Source organism: Hirundo rustica, chromosome 2, assembly GCF_015227805.2.
Source record: "Hirundo rustica isolate bHirRus1 chromosome 2, bHirRus1.pri.v3, whole genome shotgun sequence".
Classification (NCBI taxonomy): domain Eukaryota; kingdom Metazoa; phylum Chordata; class Aves; order Passeriformes; family Hirundinidae; genus Hirundo; species Hirundo rustica.
In genome coordinates, this window is record NC_053451.1 from 54,418,352 (window position 1) to 54,437,254 (window position 18,903).

The following is an 18,903-nucleotide window of genomic DNA, read 5'->3' on the forward strand; positions in this document are numbered from 1 at the left end:
ACTGCCTAAATGTAGACGATTGGACATGGATACAGCTAGTAATATTGAAATTAATCATAAAATAGTCTTCAGATCATGTTTCAACTTACTAATATAAAATTCTTTCATTACAGTCCTTCATTACAATTTGAAGCTGCGTGGGCATTGACTAACATAGCGTCAGGCACTTCTGCACAGACTCAAGCTGTTGTACAGTCAAGTAAGTATTACAACTTCAGGTTTTTTGGGGAGGAGGCGCTGGGGGTGGGTATTGTGGGAACAAGAAAGTATTTGGATAACAAGTGCAATTCCTTTTCAATACCATTGAAGTAATAAATACATGTTTGTCCTAAAGATTTATCAAAGATTTCTATATTTACTCTTAACCATTAATGTGTTTGTCACTAACAATTAACGTTAAGGATCCCACACAGGATTTAACCATGAAGAAGATAGAGGATGGCAGATGATACAGTAACCATGACAAAAATCTAAGTACTTTCTCATTCTTGGTTTGATTTCTGAAATCATGTACCATTAATTGCTCTGTCACTAACACTTGAGTTAGGAATTAATTCATTCTGCCTCAAAGGTGTGTTTATAAATGTTATTAAGGATGTTAAATATATACAGTTATGTAAGGTTGCACATTTAATACATTGTTAAGAAAATAACCATCCTTTCCTGGTCTGTATGATTAGGATCTCCTGTACACTCAAGTTTGTTGTGCTGCTTTTGTTTCTTGTTTAACCAGACAGTGAGACAGGAGAGAAACTCTCAAGTCAATTGAAGATGAATTAATCAATCAAATTATAGTTAATTAATTTTTTTTCAGGATTACAGCTTTAGCTTTTATGAATCAGCATACTTATTTTAAAAAAAATCACCTTTATGCTAAATACAATATGTCATCGTTAAACAGTAGATTATAGATAAGCAAATATATAATAGGCTGTCTTGACTTACTCATATTCTCATTTTTATATGGGAAAATGGTGACTTACTTATTTGATTTTTTTTTTAAGTGTACGAACTTGCCTTTCAAATGAAAATGCTAGTTTGTATGTTTTCATGGCTAATAAAATAACTGAAAAATCATTAGATTCTGTTTAGTTAAGATATTGGAGCAACAGAATTATTTTTAGCAGTAGTAGTAGTTGTAATAGTAGTAGTAGTAGTAGTATTGACCAAAATAAGATTTGGATAAAATAATCTTACCAAAATGAACTTTGGATAAAAATCCAAAGGCGTTAAAAAAAAATAAAATATCTTGAATTTGTTTTAAAAATTCCTGATGTGATTTGGGCACCTCTGTTTTTAGATTGCTTTTCTGGTGTCTAAGTACCTTTGAAAAACTACTCCCAAGTTTTTTCTTCCTTCTCAACTTGTTCATTGGTTAGTCATTGTTTTCTTTCTTTTTTGTGTCCCGCAATGTTGTCCTGTTTGAAGCTATCAGAAAGGGTGTTTATAGTACTAGCTTTGCAGGAAAAAAATCTCAAAGTTAAAATTAAAAGTAGAATAAAAGTATGTACAGCACAATTATAAGTGTTTTTATCTGAACAATGGCTAGAAGGTCAAGTTGGGACCTGTTTCTCCCAAAATCTGTTTAGTTAATGCTTGAAAAGAAGAAAATTTGCTAAATTACTTCAGAGAATCAAAAGGCATTTTACTTGTGAAGTCTTGCCGCTTTGACTGGGAGATGACCAAGGGAAAACAGTCTCCCAGCTTTTTTCTCTTTAGATAAGGAAGGCTTTGAGGAAACAAAGGAATAGATTCCTGCAGCTACAGAAGAGGCTGATGGAACCTTAATACAAAAGGCAGCCTCCTGCAGTCAGGAGGGACAGATGGTACTTGGAAGGCCCAGCAAAAGAGGAGAAGTACTGTATGCACAGAACAGCTCTTGGCAGGAGCCACTTTGGAGCAGGAGTAATTAATTTTTTGAGAGTGGTAGGTCAGATACCCTCAACTCATGTTCTCCTGCCTGAGTGCTATTATGAAATAACTTCATTCCTGGTTTTGAAAGCATATCAGGATTGCAGTGTAATATAAACTACATAGTTGACCCTCTTCTCTGAAGAATGTTGAATGCAAATATGACTGTTGTGATCTCAGTAATTGCTGAGATGGAAGCTAAAATATTCCACTTGAGCTAATGGAAGTGGGATGATTATTACAATAGTGAGTGTTTTTAAGCAAGTGTGTTGCTGTCCCTGCTTGTCAGTTATAGGCAATGGCTGAATCACTTATCTGGGGTGGGGAAGGAGTTTTAGGTTGTCTTCATTCTTCAAAAATACAGAGGTATTTTTCAGGAAAATACATCAGAGTTTTGGCTTATTATTACTTTACAATATCAACACAATATTGATTCATAGTTGCTCACAAACTGTTGCACTTTTTAAAATTTTGTGAAGCTATTTCTGCAAGGAAAATATTCTTTAACAGTATATAAATTGATCTAGTTTATTCAGACTATAGGATGAGTATAATCATATATAGATTTAAAAAATTGCTGCAAGAATTACTGTCTTTCAAGCAGTGTGGGTTGTCTGAAGCAAAACAGTGCATGGGAATAGTAATGGAATGACTTCTTAGCTCTATCAAACATATTTAATTCCACAGAGAATGATATCTAAAATCAGTACCATTTCCTTAATTTGGTATGTTGCTGGCATTATATAAGAGCAAATTAAAACGTGTCTTGGGACTGGCAGATGGATGTAAATCTTCACTGCATATGGAAACTAACTATAGCCACCTCTTGGGAGGACGCTATTTTCTTAAAGTCAAGATATGAAGCACGCTTGCACAAGGTGGCATGTCATTCTCCTTGGTATGTGTTGTGATCCTAGATAACTGGAAAATCTGAATTACCAGGACATGAAACGTCACACGTGCATACTGGAGGGCCTGCCGGACACTTTGAGAAATATGGGGAAATGTTTAAATGTGGGGAGCATTGTTGATTAATAATTCTGTTCTCAAGTCTATTTTCCCCTTCTCTAGAGATATATAGAAATATTCAACTTAGGTTTTGTGCACCCTTCATGTTAGAAACATATATAAAGGCATGGTGGAGAATGTGTTTTGTGTAAATCAGTGAAAATGTTGCTCGTATACCAATATCGAGTACTAAACAAATCCAATCTTTGCATTCTGCAGATGCAGTACCCCTCTTCTTGAGACTACTTCATTCACCTCATCAGAATGTTTGTGAGCAAGCTGTCTGGGCTCTCGGAAATATTATAGGTAACTTGTTGTTTTGATGATTTGAATTCAGGGAGCATTTCATTTTAGAACTTGACTTTTTGAACATTGGCATTATCATAAGAGACTATGTTTCCTCTGAATTCTGTGTCTTGATACAATTTTTTTTTTTAAAGCATATAATATGGCCAGAATTACATACTTAGCTCCTGGGTTTTTTCTAAATAATAGTATCACTTGCTGTTCAAAATAATAACAGGATAAATTTTGTGTTTCCTAAAATATACATACCTAACTACGTATGTATATTTAATTAAATATGACCTTTTAGTAGTAGACTATTGGTGAGGAAACATAGAATTTCAGTATCCCAACATGTCATTGCATACATTTCAAGATTTTCCATTTTTAATGTAATTTCTTTTGCAACAATTTTCATTTCTGTAGGTGATGGTCCTCAGTGTAGAGATTATGTCATATCACTGGGAGTTGTCAAACCTCTTCTGTCCTTCATCAATCCCTCCATTCCCATCACCTTCCTTCGGAACGTCACATGGGTCATAGTAAATCTCTGCAGGAATAAGGACCCCCCACCGCCTATGGAGACAGTTCAGGAGGTAAATAAAGAATTATGAGACAGATAATGTTTTATACTCGAGGCTGGAGGCCAAATATTTTACATTGTCATACTATGAATTTTTGCATGTCTTTTGTCACTGCACATATGTTGTGCCACTCTACCATTTGTTAGATTAAATAATTGGACCAATTTGATGGTTCTTGCTACAGTTGTAATGAAGGTTATTTGTAACGTCTGAAACTGAGTAAGACTAAAGTGATGAGCTATACAAAAAAACTTAACACACTAGAAAGCATTACATGTTTTCACTAAAAAAAAAGGTTACAATGTGATTCTGTACATAGAGGAATTCAATTGTTATTATTTTCAGCAAGAGAAAGCGTAAGTAATCTGTGGCATGTAGTGTGGTTTGTGTTTTGACTCTGTGCACATGCAGTCAATGCCAAGTCCCAACCTGAGCAGAAATCCTGAAAATCCTTTTCAACTGGTAAACAGAGCAAGTGCTCAGTTCATTGGGTTGGCAGTTAATAAAATGGAGCTATTTGACTAGAACTGTCATTGTAAGCTCTTGATTTTAAGATAAATTCAAAAGTGTAGATAAAGTTTTTGAAGCCATGTGAAGTATATGACTGTTGACAACTAAACTTAAATGGAATTTTAAAACTTAAGCAGAGAAACAGGGAAACTTTTACAAGTAGTGCTTTGCTAAATAAAATACTCTGTTCAAAGCAGTTTTATCACAGCCCAGTTTTACAATTTCTCCATATGTGGTTATAAAAAACTAAACTTTAATCCAATATATTGATATTAGGCTAACAATTTTTATTGTCTGTGATAACGCTTTTAAAGTAGCAGCAGGGTGTCTTATCTCTGATATTTGCTTGTTTTCCCACCAAATAGTCTACATTCTGTATCTGGAATATAGTACTGTCTCATATTTTCACAATTTTGAAATGCAGTTAATACCAATATTTTTATACATACTTTGAGGGAATGACCAGCTGCTGAAAGGTGTGTGATTACAATACACTAAAGCAGACTCAAGCTAAGCTTTGTGATTGCAATACTTGGATTCATGATCTTACCACCAATTTTATTCTACTGTAATGACTGATGAACTTCTTTGCAGATTTTGCCAGCATTGTGTGTTCTCATTTACCATACAGATATAAACGTAAGTAATTTCTAAAGTTTTAGATATTTAGATTCTTTGTTTTCTCTAGAAAGATAATGCTGCAGGATTGTGTTAAAGTAGTAAGCTTGGCTTTGTGTGTTAATTTATGTATAGTTAGGTAATATGTGTAATTAAATATGAAGACTAATTTGATTGTAGCCATTCAGTGCATGAAAAAGAAAGTGCAAATAGCATTTCTGAAATACCTCTTTTAAAAGATGGCATTTTTTGTCCTGTACATTTGAAATAGCTTTAAAAAGATCTCTTGAATTGAGCACTAGAAAATGAAAGTGCCAGCTTTACCATCAGCTGCATGTTGATTCTGCCCCAATTTATAATTTTGCACAGATGATATGTAGTATTTGTAAAAAAATTACACGTAGTTCTGTGTATCAGTCCAGTCAAATATTGTGATCATAAGGGAAAACCCGACTTCTGTAACCTGCTGGGTGCCTGACTTTGCCACATTTAATTAAAGAAATAGCATATGAAAATACATTTAAACAAACAGCAATAAACTATTGTTTTGTGGCACCTTTGACAACCTTCATGTTTTTAATACTAATCCTTCAGTACATCCCACATTCCTGATTCATAAGTTTACCTGTATTTTTCCAAGTAATGTCCTTGGGAGTGCATTTACCTCATGAAGCCTTATGTATTGGGACTTCAAAACAAAGGAACTGAGGGATATTGAGCTGCTTTTCTCCTCCTTCTATCAGGACTTTGTAAATCCCTATAGTGATCCTTTAGTTTAGGGAAGAAGGAATTGAGCACTTGTGTTGGGTTTGGGGAAAAAATAAAGCATAAGATTGATGGGACTGTCATTTGTTAGTTCAGCGCTGTAGTAGTGGAGTTTCTGCTGCTTTTTCAATGGTGAAGTGGGCTTGTCTCCACAAAATATTTGTACAGTTTAAGCTGGGATTTTGCCAGGGTTTTCCCAGTGTAATGTGAGTGGGAGACAGCACATGGTGACTTCTCAATGAGTTAATTTGGACAAAGCTGAACAGAATGCATTGCAAAACCAAATAAATTTCTAACCTGTAGGTTCTTTTTCCCTGCCCAGTTTTAAAGCTTTTGCAAGCAATGATTGTATGAGAGCTTATCAATGCAGGTATGAGACTGTGATGCCAGGTTTTGACTGATCTCAATTAGGGTGTCCGTCATTTTGATCCTGAGAGTCAGGTGCTAGTTTGGAGGTACCAGTGTGGTCCCAGCCTCTCTGTACTGGAGCAGCAAACCTATCTTTGGAGATGAGTCAGTGATGCAGGTAGGTCAGCCCACAGTCCTGTGAGCGCTTCTGGCGGCTGCTGCTCTCATCACCAACAGGGCTGTGGGGCAGCAAACTGGTCAAGCACCATCTCTCACTGCTTCTGCTGCCATAGCGGCTCCACTGCAGCACGTTCTGCTGTCCCTGCGGCACAGGAGGTGAGGGCAGCAGCAGGCTGTGGCAGGAGAACGTTTGGGCTGTGCTGGCTGGCATCCGCAGCTGGGTGGTGGCAGCCTGTGGGTCAGGACTGGAAATCCTTCCTGTGTTCTAGTTCTGCAGTATTCAGCTGTTCTCACAGCTGGAAATTTTAAATGGTATCTGGTTTAAAACTAGCCTAGATCTAGGTACCTCAACAGATTATGTCCTTAGTGGGGTCCAGATTTCTTTTCCAGCAGTTCCTAACATCATCTCTATGTGATGTGGTATCCCTCTCCGCTGGCTTTGTTTCTGCTTCAGGTACTACCTTTCAATGCCTAACTTTTGTACCTGGCTATTTTTGAGGGCTTTCCAATCATTCTTATCAAGTCATCAGTGACTTTTTTCCCCTCTTTTAAGATTCTCAGATGGCCCTGCATGACATGCATTTCTCTGTGGGTTTTGCTTTGCTTGAACACTTCAACAGTTGCCACATTACAATAGTTGCTAGTAGTCCTTTAGTTGGTATAAGAACTCCTATCCTTTGCTGTGTTTTTTATTCCTAATAGGAAGGCAGGAAATTACATACATCCAGACTTGTTTGCAGTTTCACTTCAGAACTACACTATAGATCAGGTGTCAGATGGATTAGAGACTTACAGGAATTTATGTATTCTATAATCATTAAATAGCACAGCTAACAAATTACAGCTGTGCTAAGGAGGCTGTGTTGTATTTTCTTCAGAAAGCTGCTAGCACAACTACTTACCTGAGCTGTCTATCTTGGAAATACAAGTCAAGCCCAACAGTTTACCTTTGTGAGATGATGTATGCTGTCACTTTATACACCACAATGTAGTATTTAATTAAAAAGGAATTTGAGAGGAGATAAAGAAATTACTCTGATGGAACAAATGGCCCTGGTTTTCATAGTTCTACATAATAATCTAACATTACTGATTAGGTCTCATCACAATCATGTTTTAGTTTTTCCTATAACTAAATTGCATGTTTTCCCATCTCCACCCCAAGATAAGTGAAATGTTGTTCACTAAATTAAGCCTTCATTATACGGATTTTTTTGTTCAACGTGTAAACCGTGTTCTCTCCAATTTGTAGATTCTTGTGGACACTGTTTGGGCTTTGTCCTACTTAACAGATGGTGGAAATGAACAGATACAAATGGTGATTGATTCGGGAGTTGTACCTTTTCTAGTTCCACTTCTGAGTCATCAGGAGGTTAAAGTTCAGGTAAGTCTGATTCAGTTGTGTTTGAATAGTCCTTTGTATGCTGTTTGCTAAAAAAATGTGCCAGACAGTATTTATTAGTGGGGTTAATTAGATGAACATTTATAGCTACATTTTGTGCAGGTAAAACTGAGGAAAAAATGTTACGTAGACTGGGGAAAAAATACTAAAAAGAAAGAAAACTCAAGCAAAACAGTACTAACACAGTTTTAAGTAAAGTGACGGGTTAAACATTAGCTTCCATTATGTGATTACAAGAGGTGCCTTCCTTTTGTAGTCCTAAAATATTTAATGACAACAGATTTTACGATTTCCAGAATTCAAGTAATATACCCTCTTTCTGGTGCTGCATACATGGTTCTGCATATTCTATCTGAATAGCTCATGGAAATCAGTATTTTGGAACCTTTAGAGTATGGAAATATTTGCAGATGCTGACTCCTTTAAGTAAACTAAATTTGTAATTAGCTGTGAAAGGTTAACTGACCTTACTTGATTCATTTTAGAGACAATGTGAAACTAAAAGTTAATGTGTACTGGGTTTTTTATGAACCATGCACTCTAATACGGAGCTCTTCTGTGTGTCTATGCATTTGACATGTTTGTTTAGTTTGTACTTTGGATAAGATTTGGCTGTCTTGAAATTTGTCAGAGTAGTTAGCTTGATGAAAGAAGTCTCTCCAGTATTCTGTCACTTGTAAAGAAAGCATTTACTGACCAATACATAAAGATGTAAAATCCATTTCTGAAATCACCTGGGACTCAGTAGTTGTGAAGTTTTGAATGCCCTAGTAGGGAGCTGAATGGAGAAGTGAGCAGCCTCAGCAGACATAGAGCCTAGAAGCTGTTGTTGGAATTGTAACACAGATCAGGTACATGATGAATGAATCTTGTTAAGGTTTTAATATTCTTTTAATTTGTAATCCTTGTGATTTATTCTGTGCTGTACTGTGTCTTTTGATGAAACAGTATCCATTTTTCTGATGTAGCACAGAGGACAAAGTGCTAAATTGTATTTTGCAAAGTGTTTTTATAAAGAGACATCTTAAAATGATCTTTGTTATAGCATAAGTAACAGCTATGTCTTTAACGTGCAATTTCTTTTCCTTCCCACTTTGGATATTCAGACAGCAGCACTGAGAGCAGTAGGCAACATAGTAACTGGTACTGATGAGCAGACACAAGTTGTTCTCAATTGTGATGTTTTGTCTTATTTCCCACATCTCCTGACGCATCCAAAAGAGAAGATAAACAAGGTATGATTTCCTTCTTCCTAAATTAGTATTTTTTTTAAGAAATAAAACAGTAGCCTGTGGAATATTACAGAAGAGTCTCCTATAGCTATTTCTGGCATGTGAGCAATTTTGTATAAAGATGCAGCCTTTGAGGCTGGTGCTTAATTAGGACTGAAATCAGCCATAGTGAGTATCTGTGCATTGGTGCTGATGCTTCGTGTTTTCTGGGAGGAGTGAAGGGTTTTGCCTTGGAGTGAGATACTTTTCATTTGCAAAGTGAGTAACTGGCTAACTTCAGTTACAGTTTTTCATCATTTTAGTTGAGTCCAGTGAGTTACATAAGACTGATCCAGTTTTCCCACTCTACCTTTTCATAGTGAAGTTTGTTCACTTGTTCATCCTTACCTTAAAGGAAGGAGGGTGTATCATGGTCCTTTCCTGAAAATTGTCTCTGCATTTCATCTCCTTCCTTTTGGCAGAAATAACTTCACTGCTGCAAGGATTGGGTGGAATAGGGGGAGTTTGAAAGTGATCAGTGCCTCCTTTTCCCGAGCTGTATTTCATGTTAGCTGGTTTTTTTTAGTCATTGTGCCATCTTCTGTTGCAAAGGTGGTCTGGCTGAGGAGAAGGCTTTTTTGTTTAGATTATGTGATTCCCCCATATCACTGAGGAGAAATCTATTTGTGAAGAATCTCTGTTTCTTCAGGCCCTGTCAGCTATGAAGATCTCTGAAGAAGTTACCTTTGACAGTCAAACTGATGTGATTTATTTTTGCCTGTCCTCTTAACTCTCACAAAAGAATGATGAAAAGCTCTTTCGAATGCCAAGGAATTATTTTTGTTAAAAATAAATGTCCAAAAATGCTTTGTTTTGTTTCAAGTCTATATTGTGAGAGGTAAATAGAAATAAAAGCAAGATACACAGCCTTAGAAAAGTGGGAACACATGTTCTTTTCCTGCAGTACTTCATAATTGCCTGCTTTCCACATCTTTTACTTAAGATTGGAGCCTTTTTTAAGATGTTCTGGATTGTCATGACAAGTATCCCCCTTTGTAACTGGGAATTTATAACTGCCATGAGATAGGTGGTAGCAATGTGGGTGAACCTCCCTGAGCAGTCACAGGACAGAGTTCCATGTGTGAAACTTGAATGAGATTTGTGGACACCACTTCATGTTAGACAGAGAAAATGGGAGGTGGAGTCCTTTTATCATAGCAGGTACTACTGAGCTGTCAGTAACAGGATTACAGGACAAGTCCTTTTTTTATGGTGCTTTACCAGTTTTCCTATTTTCCATGTAAAACTGAAGGTTTAAAGCCTGTCTGTGACTCCAGCAGTGCAAAGTGGGTATAAGGTTTACATCAGTATTACTCCTGATGTATGGAGACGCTCCTTGTGTGAGAGAGAATCTGGCCCTGTGAATCAATCATATGAATTTTACATTGATTCCCTGTTGTCTTTGACAGTGCAATAAAAGTTTGTGTGCTAGAAGTGCTACTGAGGAGAAGGCCTGTTTAGTGATTGCTCATGACATGATGTTAGGTTTTTAGGTTTAGTTGAGTTCTTTTTTCTCATCTGCTGACTAGTTTTTAAAAGTGCTTTGCTTTTTTGCTTTATCCCATTGTAGGAAGCAGTTTGGTTCCTTTCCAATATCACAGCAGGAAACCAGCAACAAGTTCAGGCTGTAATAGATGCTGGGCTAATCCCCATGATCATACACCAGCTGGCTAAGGTCAGTCAAGCTATCAGCTATGCAAGTTGTCATCCTCTTTTTATAAATCTGACATGAGGAGTTTGTGATTTTTAATAAGTTTGACTGATGTTTCCATGCTAATTTTAATGAGCTAATTATTTTATTCTTCAGGGGGACTTCGGGACACAAAAGGAAGCTGCTTGGGCAATTAGCAATTTGACAATAAGTGGGAGAAAAGATCAGGTATGTGCAGTGGGATATCAAGCTGTCACTGAAATGTTGCACATGCGGCCATTTGTGTAAGAAGCATAATGTTGAAAGCTTTTTTTTTTGTTTGTTTTGTAATTATTTAGGTTGAATACCTTGTACAACAAAATGTAATTCCACCATTCTGCAATCTACTCTCAGTAAAGGATTCTCAAGTGGTACAGGTGGTGCTGGATGGCCTAAAAAACATCCTGATAATGGCTGGTGATGAGGCTAGCACTATAGCTGAAATTATAGAAGAGTGTGGAGGTAAGAGCTTACTAGGCTTTTAAAAAATTTAATTGTCTAGATGTTATTCTGTCTCCTGTTGCTGCTGTTGATGTTTACTGCGGTGTTATTTAACATGGGCTATTTGAGTAAACAAGGGAGACTTTTTAATGAGAGACATTACTCTTTTTTTCTGTTTATTTCAGTTTGGAGAGGACTGTGTAGAGGCAATTGTTGAAGGAGCTTTCTGTAGCTTAGGTATTTTTTAGGTTTCAATGAGAATTGTAATTCTTTTCATTTGATAATTGCAGATACTTTGTCCTGCAGTAAACCACACAATTCTTGCTCTAGTTCATTGCCTTGGAAGCAGTTTTAGGATCATAATTTCATTACAGACCAAAGCAGGATGAGGAGTCTTTTCAATATCACAATGCAAGTTGTAGCATATGCTAGTTAAAGTATTATAATAAAGAGATATTGAAGAACATAATGCACTGGAAGCTTTTCCCTTGTGTTATTCCATATCCAGTCTGAAAATGGGACTAATCTTTTAGCTGCTTTTTCACCTTGCTGTCTTAAACTTACAGGCAACACACAGATGTAGCCACTACTTTTCAGGGATACACACAAAGCACAGTGACTAACCCAAAAGTTATGGAGTAGACAGAAGTTTTAAAAAATAAGAGTTTTATCTAAACAAAGAGAAGACCCCATTATCCATTGTTCATAAAATGGACTATTCCCTGGCATGTAAAGTTCACTAATTCGTTCTCTTTCCTCTTAGAGACAAAGATAGCTGCTGTGTAGATCGTATTTTCAAACTGAGCTATATCTAGTGTGTTTCAGTAGTAATGTTTAATAATTTTTCTTATTTTTTTAAAATAGTCAGTAACTCTGGTTTAATCTTACAAAACTCTTCTCCATTTTTTTTTATTCAGGGTTAGAGAAAATCGAAGCCTTGCAACAGCACGAGAATGAAGACATTTATAAACTAGCATTTGAAATTATAGATCAATATTTCTCTGGTGATGATGTAAGTATGCTGAAGATGGAAAAGTATATGCACTGTGCTCTTAGCTTAGTAAGTACATTGTCACTGTTCCTCAGCTCCAGTGGTCACGAACATACGTTATCTCCAAAGTCAGTTTTCCTGGTCCTCAATTTAAAGTCCTTGAAGAGTTTCTCAATACCAGGACTTTTCTTTAGCAAAATCAAGAGGACTGCTCTAGTTTTGCCTATCAAATGGATCGATGCTCACGCAATTTTGTTAGATTGTCGTGTAATTACTTGTGATTAGAATCTAAACAGTTTTCTGGCTCTCCTTTTTATTTGCTCTCCTTTTTATTTTTTCATACATCAATCTTTGAAAGGGGCAGCAGATCCTTACTTTCAGATTTTTGTATTTTAACTTGTATTTGCTCAGTCTGGATTCTGCAGTGAAAAGAGTCATCAAAACTATTAACACTTTCTGCACTATTAACACTTTAATCTAGACCATCCAATATCTTGTTGCCCCCAGATTAGGTATTTTGACCCTCTGGTTCTAGCTCCTCCTGCTTCTGGCTGCTTGTGAGTTCCTGAGGAGAGCATCAACATGCAATTGGAAGACAAATTATCTTTTCTGGGCTGTCCAGGGTGTCTGTAGTTCTACAGCCTAGCAGAACTATGTTTTGAGTTCTTCTCTTAAATTGAACTCTCCAAATACCAGATCTAACTTCAGGACTCAATATTTTCAATTCATGGGCCCATCATGTGATTGGGAAGTTAGTCACCAGAGGTTAAGATATGTGAAAAGTTCCCTATGCCTGTAGTGATTCTGTGAGCAGTGTCTTAGAGTCTCCACAGAGACTCTTAAGACTTCTGTGTGTAGCTGAAGAGCACAGTCTGATTGATGTGGGTAGAAAAACATCCCCTTTGAGGTTAGTACTCCCTTTTGTGCATTCACTTTTTACATTAACACAATTTAATCTATGCCTGATGGGCTGAATATGCCTTCTTTACTCAAGAGCAAGACTTTCCTTCAGATTATTATATTGTTACTGTTTTCTGGAGCTTCTGAAACTCAGAATTGTAGAAATTCCATGATTGCTTCAGGGAGGCAAGAGATTGGTTATGGTAGCCTGATTGGCCGTGTCAAGGTGGACTGTCCAGGAATGTTCTTGCCTTGTGTCACTTCAGCCTCTTCTGTGTTCTCATGAGATGTTGCTGGCTGCTCCACGTCCCTTCATTGCTAATCTCAAGTGCTCCTTTGCTGAGCCCTGTGAAGTGCACAGCCTGGACTTTAGGACCAGCACTAACAGCTTCCTGACTTGAGTTTCTGTGTTGAAGGCCGGTGAGCTTCGGTGGGGTTACTTTGTGGTATCCCGGCAGAAGTGGTAGTTCATCAAACAAAAAGGTTTTGTGGAACAATCTGAAACCAGACACGGTTTTTGTGTGGGCATGACATGCAGATCGGTGCTGTCACAAAAGGCCTCAGTCTCTTCTCCCTGGTTTAGACAGTGTCACCCAAAGTAAAGAGAGAGATTTTTAGGTGAGTCAGTTCTGATGTGTGCACTGCTGCAGGTCCAGGTCTCAGAGGGCTCTTCGGACCCCCCACACAAGGGCTCTTTCCTGCTTCAGAATGATGCCCCATCTCAAATGAGGCTCAGACAACAGTGCAGCTGGTGATTTGCAGGAGGATGGGTAGGGTTTGAAGTTGTGCATTTTGTTGCTACTGACTGTGTTATTTGCTATTCCTTGAGGCTGTAAATACCTAAATTCTAACAGCTCTGAGGAAGCTGGGTGAAGTCGGCTGCTGATTCCTTTCGCTCTTTCCATAGGACAATCAAGTATTTCCAGTTTAAAACCAAATCCAGACTGTGCTTATGAGACCTATATAAAACTGCTCTGAAATGAGTAGTTCTAAATCCCTCAAATTCTGATAGGAGATATTAAGAGCTCTTTTAAGCTTCATATAAGTATTTCTATGAGCTGCTTATAAAAATATATTTTCATGTTGAAAGAAAATGGGAGAAAGTACAAGACTAATTTTGGAATTCACAACTAGTGATTAGCCAACTCCAGAAGTACTAAAAATTGGCACTGAAAATTAAACTGCACAGCTAAAAAAGCAACTGTTTTGACCAAACAGCCAGCACTGTCCCTAACCATTACAATTTTCTGTTTCCCTAATGGTATTAGAACAGAGTTGATGTGTTGTTCTTTTTAAACATATTCGGGGAATTGAATTGGAAAAACAGATCTAATTTTACTGCAATAATATTTAAAAAAAAGAAAACGTGAACATTTGTGCATTTCTTCCCTGTGTACCCAGTCATGCAGGAAATCAGCCTCTCATGTGTTTCTGCTGTTGTGTTTTGTAGATCGATGAAGACCCCAGTCTCATTCCCGAAGCCACTCAAGGAGGTACTTACAACTTCGACCCAACGGCCAACCTTCAAACAAAAGAATTTAATTTTTAAGTTCAAAAAAAGTGCAGCTTCTCTTGTCCCACACCAGTACGAAGCACCACCAGATGGCTACCAAGTGAAGAAACAAAAGGCTCCAAGACACACATGCCTCTTCGTTTTGATGCTTCTAAAGCAAGCCATGTATTGGTCACTTTGCAGTTGCCAAACATCACTATCACATGGACTGTAAATGCATATGCATGATCTCTTAAACTGTTTCAGAATTCTTTTTAACAGTCCCAACTACCTTTTTTTGCCTTTTTCCTGGTGCCACATGCTGACAACCGCAATCTGCAGTTTTGTTAAGAATATTCCATAGTGGTGGCACATTGGCTTTCCACGGAAAAGTAGCTTCTTTGGAAAATGGTGCGCTGTGGATCAAGACACTTTGGTATGATGCATACATTTTGGAAGACTTTACAGGGGCCCAGTTTGCTCTGGGCCTCCATCATCGTCCTCCACAAACATATTTTCATAAACTTTATGTGGAAGAATAGATTCAAAAATGCAAGCCAAATGAATTTCATTGGTGAAACTGAAATAAAAGTAACTTATAAAAACACAACACTTGGCAATTGATTAAACACTTAAGTTTAAAACAAACAAAAAAACTACTTCAGCTATGAGTAATTGATGTGTGTTCATTAACTGCCTCAGAAACCAGGGTTGGAGAATGAACTGTAGATTTGGACTGGTAAAGCTTTTGCCATTATACCTAATTTTTGAGAACAGCGAGCCCTATTTGACCACTCACTTCAGCCTGTGTGTTCCTGCTGTTTTGAAGTAATCAAATGCTGTGCATGGTATTTTACCTGAGCTACAACCTGTTATGGACTTGAACTTCTGTTTAAGCTGAAAGCAAGAGTCCCAGACTGTAGAGAAAAAAAAAAAAAAAAATCTGTCCAAAAAATGTATTAGTTAAAAAGAATCTTGCTTTCAACTTTCAGTAGTCAATATCTTCTGTTTTAAATTGATAATTGGATATGGTTGATTTATATTGGGTTTAAACTGTGGAGCTTTCATGTTTACTGTAATTTAGTCTTAAACTATTTTTTACTTAGTAACCAGTGCTTATGATGATGTGGTTGGCAACAAACCAGCAACTACTTAGAAGCGTCATAAAAGCTTCATTCTTGGAGTATTGGAAGAATAATTCACAAGTTAGTCTCAAATCTTATTCATGTGATTAAAACCATACAAACTGGTTGATGTGTGAGGCTGTATCGAAGCTGCCGTTACTCAGCGTAAACCTGATGTGCAGCGCACATTAAATAACTTTACATAAGGTATGTGAAGTCATTGCTTTTGGAAAATCGCCTGACCCAGTCAGTTTCAAAGGGATTTTGGTATTGCTGGGGCGAAGATCAGTAATTTTGAAATTCTGTAAGCTATCACACAAACTGGTTTTGTTGCTGTTGTTTACTGGGTGTAATTTCCCAATGCATTGATGTGAAGGGATAGAAAAATCTAAACTAATTTAGTTATTGGATGTGGGTTGTATTTACTGTGATGAAGATAAGGACAGATGCCATCAGAGCTTTGTGGATCAGCTGTTTTTCCACTGATGAACAACACATAGCAGGTGTGCATTCATTAAATATATATCTGCCAAGGTGGAGCCACTTTAAAGAGTGAGTTGTCTTGTATCTCAGCTGGATACAAGCGTATGTTTAAACTGCAAGATTTTTACTTGCTAGATAATCTGTTTTAATATAGTGGTTTGGCCTCTGATTATTTATAGGTTTTATAAATTTTAGAATCAATTTCTCTTTAAGGTGGCTCAGATTTTTCAACTCTTGTGCACATAAAATTGAGTTGAAGTTCATTGTGCCTTTTTTCTTTTCCCAGAAGTTGAGTTGAAGCTTCATATGGTAACTGCATCCTATTCACACACTATAGTCTAAAATCTTGAAACTGTGTGGTGTTCGCTAAAAAACTAAACAATAAAAAGTCAAAGTTAGGTAAGGTCACAAAGTTTTTGTGAAATTAGAGTTCCAGCAGATGTCATTGTGAACAAATATTTCCCCCCTTCTAATTCAGTCTAGTCTCCTGTATGCCATATAGACTGATGCATACCCACTTCAGCCTACACTCACTGTTATTCTGGAGATTACTTACAAATTGATACTGAAGCAACAGTTTTCCTCTGCCGTAAAGATTCAATCCTTTTCTTGCACTCGATGCATTACAATAAAAGTGAACATCAGAGAACTGGGTAAGGCAGGACAAAGCCCTTGCTCAGTTCTTTCTGCTGTGACCTTATCAGCTTTTGATTGGGATTGCACCATTTCATAGTTAATAAAGGAAACAAAGTATATTGCTGCACTTTTACGTTTTCAGAACAGTGTTTAAAATTGCATTGTTTTTATTATTTTTTTAAACTATCAGTTAAAATAGACTAAAACGTTCTTTCAAAGAGGCATCTAAATGTGTTCCTAATTTTGTATATGGGCTTAGGTTTTGTAACCAATAAAAAGCTGCTATCAAATACTATAAAACATTCAAGAACTTATTTTGAAGGTTATGGAACTGCTTAGTCTTCATGGATTGACTTAGGGGTTTTTGTCTTTGACTAGATATTAGTTAGCAGAACTCCGCATCGAAGTTTGAAGTCTGTTACAAGTATGAATAAAGTAAGCTAATGCAGTCATCTCTGAAACTTTGGATACGGAGTTTTATGCTTTGTATGGAGATGTTTCCCAGGTGTGTACAAGGGGCTGTGGTAAGTGGGCTGCAGCTGTTCCATGTAATTATTGAAACAGCGACTTCAGTTCAAAGGGTTGAAGGTGGACCAAGAGTGTCAAGGAACTTGCACAGTTGTCTTCTACCTCCAGACACATCCTTTCCTGTTCCCAGTGCGAGGCTGAGTGCTGATTCAGCATTCATTTAAACTCAGGATGCTGCACAAGGGGGGCCCAGCTCCTGCCCAGTGTGGGTTGGGAGGGAGTGTGCACCAAAACTGGCCTTGGGCCAGGCAGCCTTTCATGGCCAATATCCCTCCCCCTGGTGCAAGTGACCCCATTGGGGTGCTGCCTGGGGACAGCTTGGACCTGTCAGAGACTTGCATTGTTCAGCAGCCTCCTAATTAGTACAGTCCTGCTTTGATTACAAGACAGCACCAGTGGAAGGAGACCACTTGAACTGTTTGAAAGGTGCCTGTAACTCTGCAGCTGTGGCTTTGCCATCCTTTCTCTGCATCAGCTGGCTGAGCCACCCGTAGAAACCCCTCTCCCCATGGCTGGGAGAAGGAGATGAGCTTCCAGCGCTGCATTTAAGTCTTTACAAATGCTCATCCATGGGGATATAAAAGGCAAAGATTCCATAAGAACCTAATTCCAATTTCCAGAAGCTGTTTAGTCCCTTTGCTTCCTTCAGCTTATAGTTGACAAACTGAACTGTGTTGGGTTTTTGCAACTTGTTAATCGTCCTCTACATTGTACCTGGGGGACTTGAAAGACGCTACTGTGGAATAAATAATGCATTAAGACATGTCTAGTTTAGAAAGAGTAAAAGCTCGATGATATCTTAATGTTCCCCATATTTGTAAAAGTACAGACACTTCCATTTTGTTTGCTTGATCTGCTAAACGGAGAAATGAGTAAGCGCCACTGACAGGCACTTTTTTGGGGTTTTTTTGTTTGTTTGTTTGTTTGTTTTTGTTTTTTTTTTTTGCATCTCAGTGGGCTCAGCGATAGTTGAGGCCCACTTTGTTATTCTGCTCTTCTCTAATGCCCTCTAGATTCTGAATGTCTTTCAAACTAGTCCTTTCCACCAAATGCAGTGTGTTGTGTTCCTTCTATTTTGTTGCATAAAAGTGCTCCTTTTTGTGGCATAATTACGCTTGTATTCAAACATATGTAGGACAACAAATTATGCCAAGCCATTAGGAAGCCCTTTTCAGGAAGAAAAGGAAAAAAACCCAATCAGTAGAAAACTGTGGGCTCCAACAAGCAAAGCCTTGGGACATTTTGCTGCAGGGGGTTGTTGTGATTGTCACTGTCACCTTGACAGCTGCCTGAGCTGCACAGGTCTTTTTCAGGCTGCGACATTACTTGAGGCTGCTCAGAAAAACTGCCTCGTGTCAAGATGCAGAGTTAGGAGCTAGAGCAGCTTTCTGCTTCCCTGCTCCTGGTTTGTGTGTGCATCATCCTGCCTCAGAAACTGTAATGGGCAGGTCTGCTTTGTGCTGCTGGCATGGCCCTGGAGCTCTCCAGCTGCTGCTACAGGCACACGAGCAGCTTCATCTTCAAATGCACTCAGGGTGCAGCTTTTTGAGCAGCAACCCAGTTTTTAAAGGTACACAAGAGCTGTTCTTTTCCCAACCTCGGTTGTAAGGTTTTAATGGTGGAAAGATCGCAACCTTGTGTATCACATCTACGAATGTTAATAACATGGTTCTTTTGCTTTAAAATGAAGGTTGGAGCCTTTAGGCTGCTCTCTGCCTTCATCTATAGCAGTAGAA

General features: G+C 37.8%; 1 protein-coding gene across 2 annotated transcripts in view; it reads left to right on the forward strand.

The window, feature by feature from the left end:
- The window catches only part of KPNA3 (karyopherin subunit alpha 3), a 47,257-nt gene extending 30,323 nt beyond the window's left edge, over positions 1-16,934 (forward strand). For both annotated transcript variants that reach the window (XM_040054563.2, XM_040054565.2), the window contains 11 exons: positions 114-199; positions 3,139-3,225; positions 3,631-3,800; positions 4,893-4,937; positions 7,462-7,593; positions 8,718-8,846; positions 10,453-10,557; positions 10,690-10,761; positions 10,872-11,034; positions 11,931-12,025; positions 14,355-16,934. In XM_040054563.2, the coding sequence (XP_039910497.1) occupies positions 114-199; positions 3,139-3,225; positions 3,631-3,800; positions 4,893-4,937; positions 7,462-7,593; positions 8,718-8,846; positions 10,453-10,557; positions 10,690-10,761; positions 10,872-11,034; positions 11,931-12,025; positions 14,355-14,453 (1,183 nt within the window). In that variant the 3' untranslated portion in view covers positions 14,454-16,934. The remainder of the gene's footprint in view (positions 1-113; positions 200-3,138; positions 3,226-3,630; positions 3,801-4,892; positions 4,938-7,461; positions 7,594-8,717; positions 8,847-10,452; positions 10,558-10,689; positions 10,762-10,871; positions 11,035-11,930; positions 12,026-14,354) is intronic.
- The last annotated feature ends 1,969 nt before the right edge of the window (positions 16,935-18,903 follow it).